The 12,577-nt window shown below is 45.5% G+C and overlaps 1 protein-coding gene across 1 annotated transcript; it reads left to right on the top strand.

Annotated features, from left to right (window-relative positions):
- Nucleotides 1-230: 230 nt before the first annotated feature.
- On the top strand, nucleotides 231-728 carry LOC121836421. Its single transcript, XM_042291310.1, has one exon. The coding sequence runs from the start codon at nucleotides 231-233 to the stop codon at nucleotides 726-728; it is 498 nt and encodes a 165-aa protein (XP_042147244.1).
- Nucleotides 729-12,577: the final 11,849 nt, after the last annotated feature.

Here is a 12,577-nt window from a genome sequence, read left to right as displayed (position 1 = left end):
TTATATGGTCCAACAACAATGGCCTTAAAATTAACATTCAGAAAACGAAAGCTATAGTTTTTCGACCAAAGAGCAGGGCTGTGCCAATTAATCATAATATTACAATAGGCAGCGTACCAATCGAGTTAGTGAAACAACATAAAACGCTTGGAATAATTTTTTCCGAACACCTTTTGTGGAATGATCATGTCAATTATCTTGTTACGAAGCTGTCTAGGGTGGTTTGAGTTATGTCACACTGCCGCAATATTTTCCCAGTTAACGTGAAATCACAAATCTACTATTCACTATTTCAGTCTTGCATTAATTATTGCCATCTTGTTTGGGGGACAACTACACAAACAAACATAGAAAAACTTACTTTACTTCAAAAAAGATGCTTCGATCGTTATATTGCCAATGAGCACTATCTCGCTCACACCAAACCTTTGTTTGCCAAATATAAAATAATTAATCTTGATAAGATGTATGACTATAGATTACTGCACAGCTTTCGTTTTTCATCTCCTGAGCATGCTTCGCTTTTATGCAAGATGTCAGAGCTCTCCGAACATCCTCGTAGCTTCAACACCCGTCTTTTTGAAAAATGGATAGTACCACGAGCTCGTACTAACTATACTTACCAGTCAATTACATATCGTCTACCTTTATTACTTAATCATCTTCTTAATAATAATACTGATATATATCAAATGGGAAGGAAATCATTACTTATGCATTTCTTGTGAATTGTTCCGTGAAATTCCTTGAGCATACCCATACCTTTGTATAAATTTTGCATTTTGTACAGTGCTGTTAGAAGTTATGCGTTTGTGCGCCTTGTGTTGTTTTGCGTAATTTTCTTCTATATGTAGCTGTATATGTTCTCAATCTGTCACAAGTTCTGCGAATAATTTTTTTTTCTTTTTGTATAATGCTGTTAGAAGTTGAATGCATGAAGTGATTACTCAACGTATCTTTGCATGTAATATCCTTTTGTGTTCTGAATGGATGTCCTGCTGACAAATTTTAGACGGGCTCCAGACCTCGTCAAGCTGCCACTGACAGCTTTTTGTCTAGGGTCTCCGTTGGCTTAAAGGCCATAAATAAAACGATTGATTGATTGATTGAAAGTGAGAAGCAGAGTACTTGAGAGGGAGGTCTTCCAGTGGTTTGAAGTCGCTCAAGCGAAGCCAACGCTGCTGGTGTACAGTAAAAACAAGCAGCTGATCGCGGCTGAAACCCTGCTCTATGACAACAGCTTGGGCATGCCACCTTCTGTTCGAGGCGCGAGCGGGCGCTTTACAAACTTTGGTATACCGGGAGCGGTTTGACCCCAAGGTGGTTTCCACGATGTGCCGCGTGTGCAGAGAAGAACCTGAGACAGTTGAACACCTAGTGCTCTACTGTGAGTGCCTGCTGCCAACCCCACTGGTAGATCGCAGGCTTCACTCAGAGGCGATGCTAGCATATGCACTGGGCTTTAAAACGACGGCTGACTCAGACAACCCCTACACGGGCGAAGCAGACGACCCTCCACAAGACAGGCATGACATTTCTACCATGCAGTGCGTGCGAAGGACGAAAGCGCGTCTGGAACACTGGTGGAAGAAAATTTAGAACAGATAGCTCATAGTTTTTTTTTTTTTTTTTTTTTTTTTTGGGGGGGGGGGGGGGGGGCTAGGGCACGAAGACTCTTCGAGCTCGCCCGGTATAAAGGGAAAAGCCGCATCATCATCATCATCATCATCATCGGTGGTGACGTCAGAATATCTAGCCTCCCAAAGAATTTGTTTTCCTTCCGTTTCTTTCTTTTTTTTTTTTTTGTCAAGGAACGCGTGAAACTGTGTATTTTGGCTCATGCTCTTCGCGCCTAAAGCCTGAAACGCACGTGAGCAAAAATCGCGTCGCATCATCCCGCCGCCAAGCAGCGTAACCATAGCAACCACCGTCGCTGACGCTATCACAGGAAGGCACGACATTGGCGAGTCCAATGACTACGCCGTTTGGGGACTCGATGTGACGCAATTCTTGCTCGCGTGTGTTTCACGCTTTAGCCCAGTGGTTCTCAGCCACTGATGTTTCGCGGACCCCTTGTGGATCGGCCGAGGTAATGGAGGACCCCGTTTGCGGTGAGGGGAAAGGAATGTTATAGGCTAATTATGATAGCGATTCAATAAATATATATAACTAAGGGCTGGTGTGAAGTAGACTTCTCTGACTGACATATACACGAGAAAACACACCCCGAAATTGGAATGTTTCTTCTTAATCTGAGAAAAGGCAACTTTTATTGCCGGGCTTGAGTGATGAGGCTGGATTTCGCGAACCCCTTGAATGCCTTCGCGGAGCCCAAGGTGTCCGCGGATTCCATTTGAGAACCACTCCTTTAGCCAATTGACGTGTGATTTGAGTCTTTGACGGCGTTATAATTTGTATTGTTTCTTTGTATTTTTCTCGTGATCGCGTTCCGTACCAGAGCAAGCATGCTTCTACATGAGCGACAGTTTCAGATACTCACGTTGGTACCATATAGTTATTATAATGTACGCTAGAGGTTCAAGTGGCGCTAGTGCGCTGACGCAAATTGAAGCAGACAGCATCCAGTTGAAAATTGACTTCCCGGTAATGCATTTCTATGGAAAAAAGCGAGTGCATTTCCTTCCTGCGCTTCATTGTAACCGCAAATATCGCGAAGAATTTGTCCGTCCTAGGTAGAGTGGAACATGTCTCAGACGGCAACGGCAGTCAGGCAGACGAAATAATTGATCTGTTACGGCACTTTTATTTAACATGCATTGCAATCAAAACGGTACTAAAACGGCTTCGTTCACGTATTTATGTGCGCGGTCGGACACTGTTAGCGCGAACACGGCGTCTGCGCTTTCCAGCATGGGGGATGCCAAACGAACGAAGAACATGTAGAATACCAAGAGATACGGCAAGAACTACGCAGTAGCTCTGGAGCAGTTACTCTCACCACAAAAATAAATTGAAGGCCACGTAATATAGTCCAATTTAAAAAAAATAAGTACTGCATTATTCTTTAGGCTCATCAATGTGTGCGAAAACGCTTGTTCTGCGTTCCAAACATCACCTGCAAGCTCAAAATCTTTATAAAAAAAGAAGAGAGAAGCCAGAGAACAGGTGCCCGATAAAAGCTGCCCGATAGAGGACATATTAAAGAGACACAACTTTCATAGCCAACGTACTTACTTCTTTACGTTTCGAATGTTTTTTGAGCGATCGCAAAGATGCACGACGGGGCCATTTTTACATAGTGACAGGACGTGCATATCAGCCATATATAAGCGAATTTTCAACACACCACACGTTATTTTCTATTGTTTTTTTGTTTGCTTTTTTTCTGTTCCTTGGCTTAGAATCTTCGCTCGTTGTTAAATACCTGCAATGGAACAGCGTTACATATTGCGAATTTGTATCAACGTTCACTGGTAAAGAAAAATGCTGCAACTAAAGTCATTACACTTTTACAACGTTAATAAAGGTACATATGATTCCAATTGACCCAAATAGCAAAAGTTATCCATGTTATTTTCCGGCGAGGAGACAAAATGCACGTTCGTTTTCCCATAGGAATACACGAGAGCACCGCAAAAGTAGACTGGCTGATGTGTGCTTCAATTCGCATTCCGGGAAGTCGCATAGACACTAGCGCCAGTTGAGCCTCTAGCGTACACTACAATAACTCTGTGTTCTGTACTACCCAAAACAAGTCCTAACAAGTACCTTTTCACAGCGCCCCCTGTGCAACGCAGGAGGCCTATATGCGGAGCGCAAGTTCGTCTGCTTCTTTTGCAGGGGTTGTGGTGACGTCAAGACGCCGAGCTGTGATTGGCTCTAATGGAAAGATAGGGGGTAGACCTGAATGCTAGCTGCCTTGAGGTCTACCCTCTATCTTTCCAACCGGAGCCAATCAGAGCTCAGCGTTCTGACGTCACTGGAATACCTGCTGAAGAAGCAGACGAACTTGCGCTCCCCATTGGTCGAAAGTGATGTAGCCCATCCTGTCAGCATCCCATTGTCAGGGTCGGAAAACAGCAGACAAATTTAGAATTGAAAGTGGGCCTTTAAATGAGGCTAACTCGTGCCTACACGTTTCCAGGGGAAATTACGGCGCGTCTCGCGTGGGCGACTAACTCGAAGCTGCAGCGCGTTACCGCTGCTTCGATGACAGCCAAAGATACGGTGGAACTTTCCAAAAAAATAGATATCGTAAAAAAAAAACAAAAAAAAAAAACCCAGGTCGTGTGAAGTTTAAATTTTGTTCCTCCGCGTGCCTCGCCTACTCCACCGCGCTCGCGGCGGTAATACATGTTGGACGCTGCACCGTACCAAGCCACCAAGCACTGTTGTCTCGACGACTCTTTTGTTGTCGTCATTTCTGTGAGTGAAAGCACCTCGGCTTCACTGTCTGAACCAGCCACGGGCCTCGGGACTTATTGCGTAATTTAAACGCCCTATTTGCCCCGCGGACATCTTGTATACTTTGTTCCAATCAAGCTGCGCCAAAAGTGCCTCGTCATGGCACGCGTCGTTTTTGTGCGTTTCCTGTTAGTAGCTCCTAAACCAATCAGGCACAATGAATACGCCGTGACTCCGTGCTTTCATTTTGTGCACGTGATTGGTTTATACAGCCGACGACAGGAAACGCACAGAGACAACGAGTTCCGTGAGGACGTTTCTTTGGCGCCGCTCGACCGATCGGAGAGTATACAGTCAGATACGATCAGTGTGAAACAAAATATAGTGCACTGAGAATTATGGTAATATTGAGTTTTATGTAGTAGTTGGTGCGAGAGAAGGTAAGCTTGTTCTTTCAAACCTTTTTTGAGTTTAACGGCCGAAGGTTGAGCGTCGTTGATGAGAAGTCGAGCAATAGGAGCTCGATCGCTCGCACTATTCGGGAGAGACCGTTCTTTCCGAATGAAACGGGACAGCTCGGTCAGACACACAATCACTCCATTCGTGTGGAGAAAGAAACTGTTCATACGTAATTAATACACGACGAACATCAATCGTCGCACTGATTGCTTGGCGAAATTGTAATTTTTTTTAACGTAGAATGATAATGCAATTTCGAATCTTTAGGAATTAACGGGGCTTTTGGGGTTTTTAACGGGCTTGGGGAAATGAAGATGGGCATTTTGGGAATGCTTTAAATACGTTCTATTATCGAGAAAATCCACCTCCAAGGACCTGCGAAACGAGAGCAGTTGCAGAGTTGTCCAGCAGCATAGAGTACGAGCCAGAGCGTGCTTTTAGCACGACTGCTCCTGTCGCCAAAGTACTCCTCAAAGCTGCAATAAGACTTTACCTTCGAGTTATTCAGCAGTCCGCTAAAGTTACCTTAAACTTTCTCTTAAAGTTCTAACCGTGGCATCACGACAACTTTTCTTCAGTTTTCGTGAGCACGGCATTTCGCCATTGCCATTATTCCCGTATAGTTTTCGAGCCGTCGCTCGACAGTTTCAAGTTTCGAACAGTTTATGCTTTTCGTTTGCTGTGATACTCTCATCATGCCTCTTGGGCATGCCTTATTGTTTTCTGACGTTGTGAAGTTATTATTGGACACATTTTTTTTTTCAGATCTTTTAGAAGAAAACCATCAACGAATATCAATTATTAAATTATCTACCGTATCTCCGCTTTGACACTAACAACTATAGAATAGCGGAAAACCCGTGCTCTTTTGTGCTTCTTAATCGCAACAAAAAGCCAGTGAACTCTGGTCTGACGTCACATCATCCTGTCGCACTGATTAGGAAATCGTCTATTGAACGCTGCCGAGGAGCTTGTGCCCAATCGTTGTTTTGACATCAGGTAAAGTGAGCCGAAGCGTTTTGACTGGCAGGCGAACAAGTGCGAACACCTCGAGCTATCCGGATGTCGTTGTTTGTACCCGATACCAGATGCGAATCTGCAAAGACAGACGAGGAACCCCACTCGCCAATCCCAAACAGACGAACAACAAACAAGGTGACGCAGGAAGAACACGTGGAATCAAATTTCGCCAACCTTATACCTTGGGTTATGTAAGCTGGAACCCTCTTTCAGATCTCCTGCTCCCAGCTTGGCCTCTCCGCCTCCTCTCTATACACCAATACGCTCGTCGTAAGAAAATAAAATTGAAAGGAAGATACAGTGACAGCACGCCGTTGCTGTTTCCTCGAAAAACAAAACCGTCATTTCCGAACTCTCTCCTCTTTCGGGGCTTACTCAGACTTGCTCTCGTCACTAATTCCACCTAAATGCATTGGGAGCTCTCTCCGATCACCGCCGATCTTCGCGTGCACGCGAACTAACGTAGTCAGAACGAACGACATTCTCGCTAACAAAACAAAACAAAAACAAAAAAGCGGAAAAAAGAAGAGACTCTTACATGAACGGCTCGATCCTCTATTACACAGCCCGTGCACGTCCATTTCGGCCCCAACTGAGCTCCTGAGGCAACCGGAGTCACGGAAACCGAGTCCTATCTGCACCTGTCCTCCGGCCTGTCTCTTCATGCGCTCTGCCCTGTCCTCGCGTAGGCCTAATCTCCTGCGAAATGACAGCCTTTATGCCTCTCCCGGCGCACAGAATTCCCTGCCACACATTTTTTTTTTTACCTGTCTTTCGTCTGCGGTTGGGGCTTCGAGCCCAAGCGCGGACCCTCCGTCCCGTCCTTCCGTGATGCCGGCGCAAATTGCATCGATGGCTCATTGTTTCCAGACTTTGGTGGGCCCATTCAGTCGAGTTTGGTTGAGAACCGTTGGCAACCTGACAAACGCAGACTACGCGAAAGATAGATGGTGGCACCCTCGAACTGGTGATTTTGGTTGTTTGTTTGCTGGTTGCGTGCGTGTGTTGTGTGTTTTGTTTTTGTTTTTGAAAGCTTGAATGGTTCTGAGAGTACGGCGTGAAAATTGCGCGCGCGCTCACCCCGCGTGATGCTTGTTTACCTTGTTGAGTAAGACTGGTGGCGTACACACGAGAGGTGGCCGATTTCTTGCTTTTCGGAGGGGCGCCGGGTGTGTTTGGATAAGGGCCGAACACGCGAGCGTTTCTGTCCTTCTCGATGAAGGCTATGGAGTGAAAACATAGCGGTTGCACGCGGAAAAAGATAAAAGTGAAAAGTTGAGTGGGCCAAATGGGCGACTGGGAGTGGTGCCCCGCCACCGGTGGAAAGCCGCGGTCACCGCCAGCCGCCATTGGTGCGGTCATCGCGTCGATTTTGAAAAGGAGAAGACGGGAGGCCACGCACTTCCGGTGGTTTGGGCGCGTCGGCCCGTGATCCCACGGAATCTGGGCACGCAGAGACCGGCGGGACGGTTACGAGAGAGAGAGAGGGCAAGTAAAACAAATCGTAGAAGAGTGTGATTACACGAATGAGACGTTTTGGTGGTTGGTCGTTTCGTGATAGTTGTGAAATGGGGGCGCATATGTCGTCTTCGTTTGTGATGCGGATTTGTGTGATCGTTTCGCTGAGCTCGCCTTTCTGCGCGAAACTGAGACACGGGAATCTTCGGTATACCCCTGCGAAAGTTAATGTCATTTTCCATCGAATGGGATTATGTGATCGGCGAATCAGCTCGCCATTCTGACGAGGAGTGTCACCCGTGTAACACATTTGCGCCAGGAGTGTTGAGCGCTAATTGGGGGATCACATAATTTCATTCGATGGAAATAATATTAACCTTGCCATGACCGAGAGCGCGATTTAAGTCAGATCAGATTTGCTATATTTATTTAATCAAATATTTTCCCGCAAAAACAATCTCGAGATTCGTTTGTATTTGCTGTTTGCCAATATCATTTGACGCCTTCTATGTGCATTTGTTTAGTGCTGAGATCAAAGAAGCACTAAGCAAGAAAGTTTTATATCAGGCTGAGCACGAGCTCAAAGACGTGCTGCTTTAAGCAAATCGTAGCACTGAGCTTTTTTCCCACCACTACGTTCGTCAGTTACCTTCTGATTTGCCTGCTTTTGCAAGCAAATCAGAAGGCGAAGGAAAAGCAAATAAAGCTTTTTAGCTAAGTGAAATTATCGAGCTTTTTTTGCTTTAGTGTGACGGGGGTTACGCCAATAAAAAGTCGCTAATTAAACTGTACTTCAAATTTATATTAATTATTTCTTTCGCCTTGTTATCGGTGATCGGACGGATCGATCAATCTGCCATGTTTATAAATGCACGTAGCGATAAAGAGGCACCACTTTCTAGCTACAGTGATTTTTAATATATTCTAATTTAAATCAAAATAAATTTGATCTAGATCCAGTGACTTTTATTTAAACAGAGATGAATCCTTTTTCTTATAACCACCATCTTTTTTTTTTTGTACCTTGGATAAAGGCAGTGTTGTACACGTTCCTCAAAAAAAGGAACGAGAGCTCGTTCCTCGTTCCTTCTGAATTTTTGGAACGCGTTCCCGTTACAAGTTTCATGTGTGAATAAAGAATTCGTTCCCGTTACAGTTAGAAAAGTAGAATGTATCGTTACATATACGTTACATTTGTATTTTGGTGATTACCACATTTAATAAGATCAAGCAAAAGTTTCTTTTTTTTTTTAATCTATCCTATGATATGGCAGCGTACGAATGTGAATGCCGTCATGGAAGAGCACCAGAAGAAGATAACGAGTGGAAGCAGGATTTTATTTGTTGGTATAATCATCTTTAAAACTAATTTTTAACAATATTCATGTTCGTGGTGTGCGATTCAGACGATCCAAATGTACTGTTACCCCACATTGCACGAGCGTTTTACAACAACCTCACATGTCCCAATATAACAAAGTCCCTTGTTCGAACTTAACAACAGAGTCTTGTCGATATTGCTGTCCGCAAGACGAGCAAGTGAAAAAGACGGTAGGGTTTTTGGACGGTCAGTCTTGAAAACTATACAAGTCCTTCTTTTTGAAGGTTGGATTCGTTTCTCAGTTTGAAGGTGGAGGACAAAGGGAGAAGGAATAAAGTTTAAAGTTTGGTTCTTTTTTAAGTAACCAATGTTCCTGACACAAGGGTGAGTTCGACGTCTGGTAGCCTTTTCTTTTGTTGTAACTGGAGGTCTCTTTTTGGAAGCTCAGTGATGGCTGTAGTCGGCCTTAGATTTCTTGGTATATGAGGATTCGTGAAAGCAAAGAAAGTAGCTGAGCTTGAAATGTCCCTCGTTCTGTCCTTCGGCTTAAAGTTTTGCTTTCTGTTCCGCAGCCTCGGGCACTGAAAAAAGAATCAATGTCCACCAGCTCTCCTGCACCCGACTGTTACCATGCGAGGACCACACAAAATGAACCCTAAGATAAGTAACCCAAAAGTTAATGAGATCCTGCTCTTTGTACAGATATTGTTTTTATATCCTTTTACAATTTCCCTCTTAGCAATGAAAAAAAAAATTACCCCAGTGGACGAAAAAATTCTAACGCCATTCCTCTTTCCGTTCATGTAAAAATGTAACGAATTCCCGTTCCAGTTCCACCGACGCAAAATGAAACGGCGGCGTTCCTTCGTTCTCCCTAAAAGGAACGCGTTCCAGGAACGCTGTTTCTTGGAACGCCGTTCCGTACAACACTGAATAAAGGTTAGTTGTGCAAGTTCGAAAATATTCTAACTATACGCAAGATAATTGTATCAAACATCATTTCTGCCTCTGTTTTGTGGAAGCGGGTTCACTTCTTCCTCGGAGGGCGCCCCCCCCCCCCCCTCTTCCCTCGCCAAGGGGGGGGGGGGGGGGGGGGGGGGGTTAAAACTGGACTTTATATTTAGGTGTCATTTGGAGATGTGAGGATCGCTCTCTTTTTATGATGTAACACTGCGTGTCTCTGATGTTCATGTGTACGCATACAATGGACCCTTGTCAAGAGTCCATCGAGCAACATTGGCAGTCGCCATATTGCTAGCCACGAAGCGGCGCGTGATTGGTTCCGAGTCCTCGCCGAACACACTCGTTCGCAATCCGATCTGAGCCGAGTTCACGCCGAACGATGACGCAGGCCTCGTATCCAATACACGCTCGAGTACGTGAGCAAGCGACGGTGCATGAACAGTCGTTGGTACGGACTTCTGAAAAGGGTTCATTGAGCTGCTAAGCGTGACTGCACGTCGTGTATAGGCGCAAGAAATGGTGTGTATGCGTGTTTGTGTGTGTTTTCCTTGGTGATTGTCGACACTTTAATAACTCTAAAGTACGCAAGAAATAAAATCGTTCACTTGGGATCGTACGATGCTGCGCTATATCTCGTAGATTTTGCAATATGTCTTTCTTTGTGTGCCACGATAAAATAAGTTTGTCGCTCACTTGGAAATTTGCTTCTTTTTTTCACACCTTTTCCTTCTAATCACTGCACTCCCCACATATCTTTAAAGTTCGCTATTTAAAGATTAATAAATTTTCACGCTATCCATTATAGAAGAGCCAGGGGCGTTGTTTTAAGCCTCTTCGAACTCTCCACGAAAGTGTTTTCTTTCTGCCGATAGTTGCATATTGCTATTCTACTCCATCCCGGTGAATCAATATAGCGGAATGCATACTGTCAAGCAGGCAATGACATTTAGTTCGTCGAGTAGCACCATCTTATCGATAATTTTTGCAGCTCCTGAGACGGTCCGCGGTTCCCTTCTTTAGAGTCTAGACTTTCTAGACTATTGGACCCTATATATCGATCTCGAACGTCCGATGCCCTGCCGAACCGTGACGCAGCTCTCGTGTCCCATCGTTCCAAGGCATGGCCTGCTCAAAGTAGCCCTTTGTCGCCACCAGCCGCGCTGACGAGCGGACGACCGAAGTGCCTCCTCTACACTGCCCTAAAGCTACGCGGTTTCAAGTGCGACCCGCGTGCTTATATCGGTACACTGAGACAAACATGTTCGAATACCGTCACTCAAACACAGTCTGACATCAGTTGGTCGTCGTCTTACACGGGAGCGACATCACAATACACGTCCCGAAGAAGACAACTGATAGACTGTAGAAAACAAAAACGAAGCAACCATGAGAAAGACGGAAGAGACACTCCTCAACGCGTAACAACATCTCAAGTTCAACTTAGTAGCATGACGCAAAAGGAAAAAAAATAAAAAAAAATTAACAAGGTTCGCTTAACAAACAAACCAGACGAAGCAGGCAGCATTATTTGGGCATCTAATGGATGCGTAGGGGCCATCCGCGGGCACAAAGAGATCTTTTGAGAAAGCCGGCATGGTCATGGGAATTCGGGCTCCGATCTCTCCCCCCTCCCTCCGAAATTTCTGACTCGCACGCTATCTTTCTCCGAACCCGTGAGCCATGCGTGACCGAAAAATGAACGTCGCATCCAGTAAAAAGGAACAGAGTCTCAATTAGTATCGCTGCGGCAGACGAATGCATACGGGGGCTCGGCGAAGATCCAGACATCTGCGCGAGTGTATATACTAGATGATCTTATGCATGTCATGCTTGCGGGACCGTGAAGCTTATAGGAAGCGCGCGCGATGTCCAGCCTGATTTCGAAGGTAACAACGTCAAATGATGAGCAGACAGCGCGTCTCTCCTTGCAACGTTCTTCGCTCGCTCGTGTGCGACCGCTTTCTTTGTCCGGGAGCGGCGGCGGAGGGAGGAAACAGTGACACTCGACAGCGTCATCTCGCGTACAAATTGACTCTGTTGACGGTCGCGGACCGATGTCTTAATCATGGAGTTTTTGTGCACCGGAGTGTGCGTTTGCTGTCGAGAGAGGATCATTATCTTGCGGGGTGTGGTCACGATGCCTCCGTGAGATCAGCCAAAGATCCCGTCTACTACTGTTGAAAGTTTCGAGGCCGCCTTTATCAGAAGAAAAGCAAGGATGAAACGAAAGCGAGGAAAATCATACTTATGGTTTATAATATATTCGCGTAGCAGAACTTTCGCGTAAGGGGAAACTTTCGAATGCGTGAGCATTTGGGCCCTGGCACATGCGCTGATTTTGGACCGGTTTGGGAAGTTCGCAACGTCGCCACGAGATGGCGTCACATCCGCACTGGCTGTGGAAACTGGCTAGGAAACACCTTCTGCAAGCGCCGATAGATGGCGCGTGCACACTTTGGCAGCTGTAATGAAAAATAGAGCACTTTGGAATTACAACAGGTATGAGGTGGTGAGAGAGATTTGGAAAGGGGGCCATGGTGCCTGGGGCTTGACTTTTGGAAACGCAGTGCTATGCATGAAATCCGAAGTGCATGCGAGACTAGAAATAAAACAGCGCGGAGTAGGTAGACTGGCTTTGGGGGCACATTGCAAAACGCCAAACCAGGGAGTACAAGGAGACATGGGATGAGCGTCATTTGAAAGCAGGGAAGCGGTGAGCAAGATAGAATTTGAGGATAGGTTGAGGCAAATGAATGGGGAGCAATGGGCACGAAAGGTTTTCAGCTATTTATACATGAGGAGTGTAGACACAAAGTGGAGACAGCGCACTAGGAAATTAAGAGGAAAGTTTTTGGGCTACAGCGAAGATACGGAAGAGCAAGTCTCAGTTAAGAAGAAAGTTAAGGCCACAGAAAGAGATCGGTGGCTAGAGGGAATGCAGACAAAGACGGCTCTGGAAAGCTATAGATTAAACAAAACAGATCTTGCCAA

The sequence above is a fragment of the Ixodes scapularis genome, unplaced genomic scaffold (genome assembly GCF_016920785.2).
Source record: "Ixodes scapularis isolate PalLabHiFi unplaced genomic scaffold, ASM1692078v2 PGA_scaffold2__306_contigs__length_199485367, whole genome shotgun sequence".
Classification (NCBI taxonomy): Eukaryota; Metazoa; Arthropoda; class Arachnida; order Ixodida; family Ixodidae; genus Ixodes; species Ixodes scapularis.
Note: the sequence above shows the minus strand (reverse complement) of the source record. Positions and strands in the feature narration are given on the sequence as shown.

Bases quoted from the DNA above. Each gene is read 5' to 3' on its own strand.
- LOC121836421 (XM_042291310.1), top strand. From the start codon at position 231: ATGTCACACTGCCGCAATATTTTCCCAGTTAACGTGAAATCACAAATC.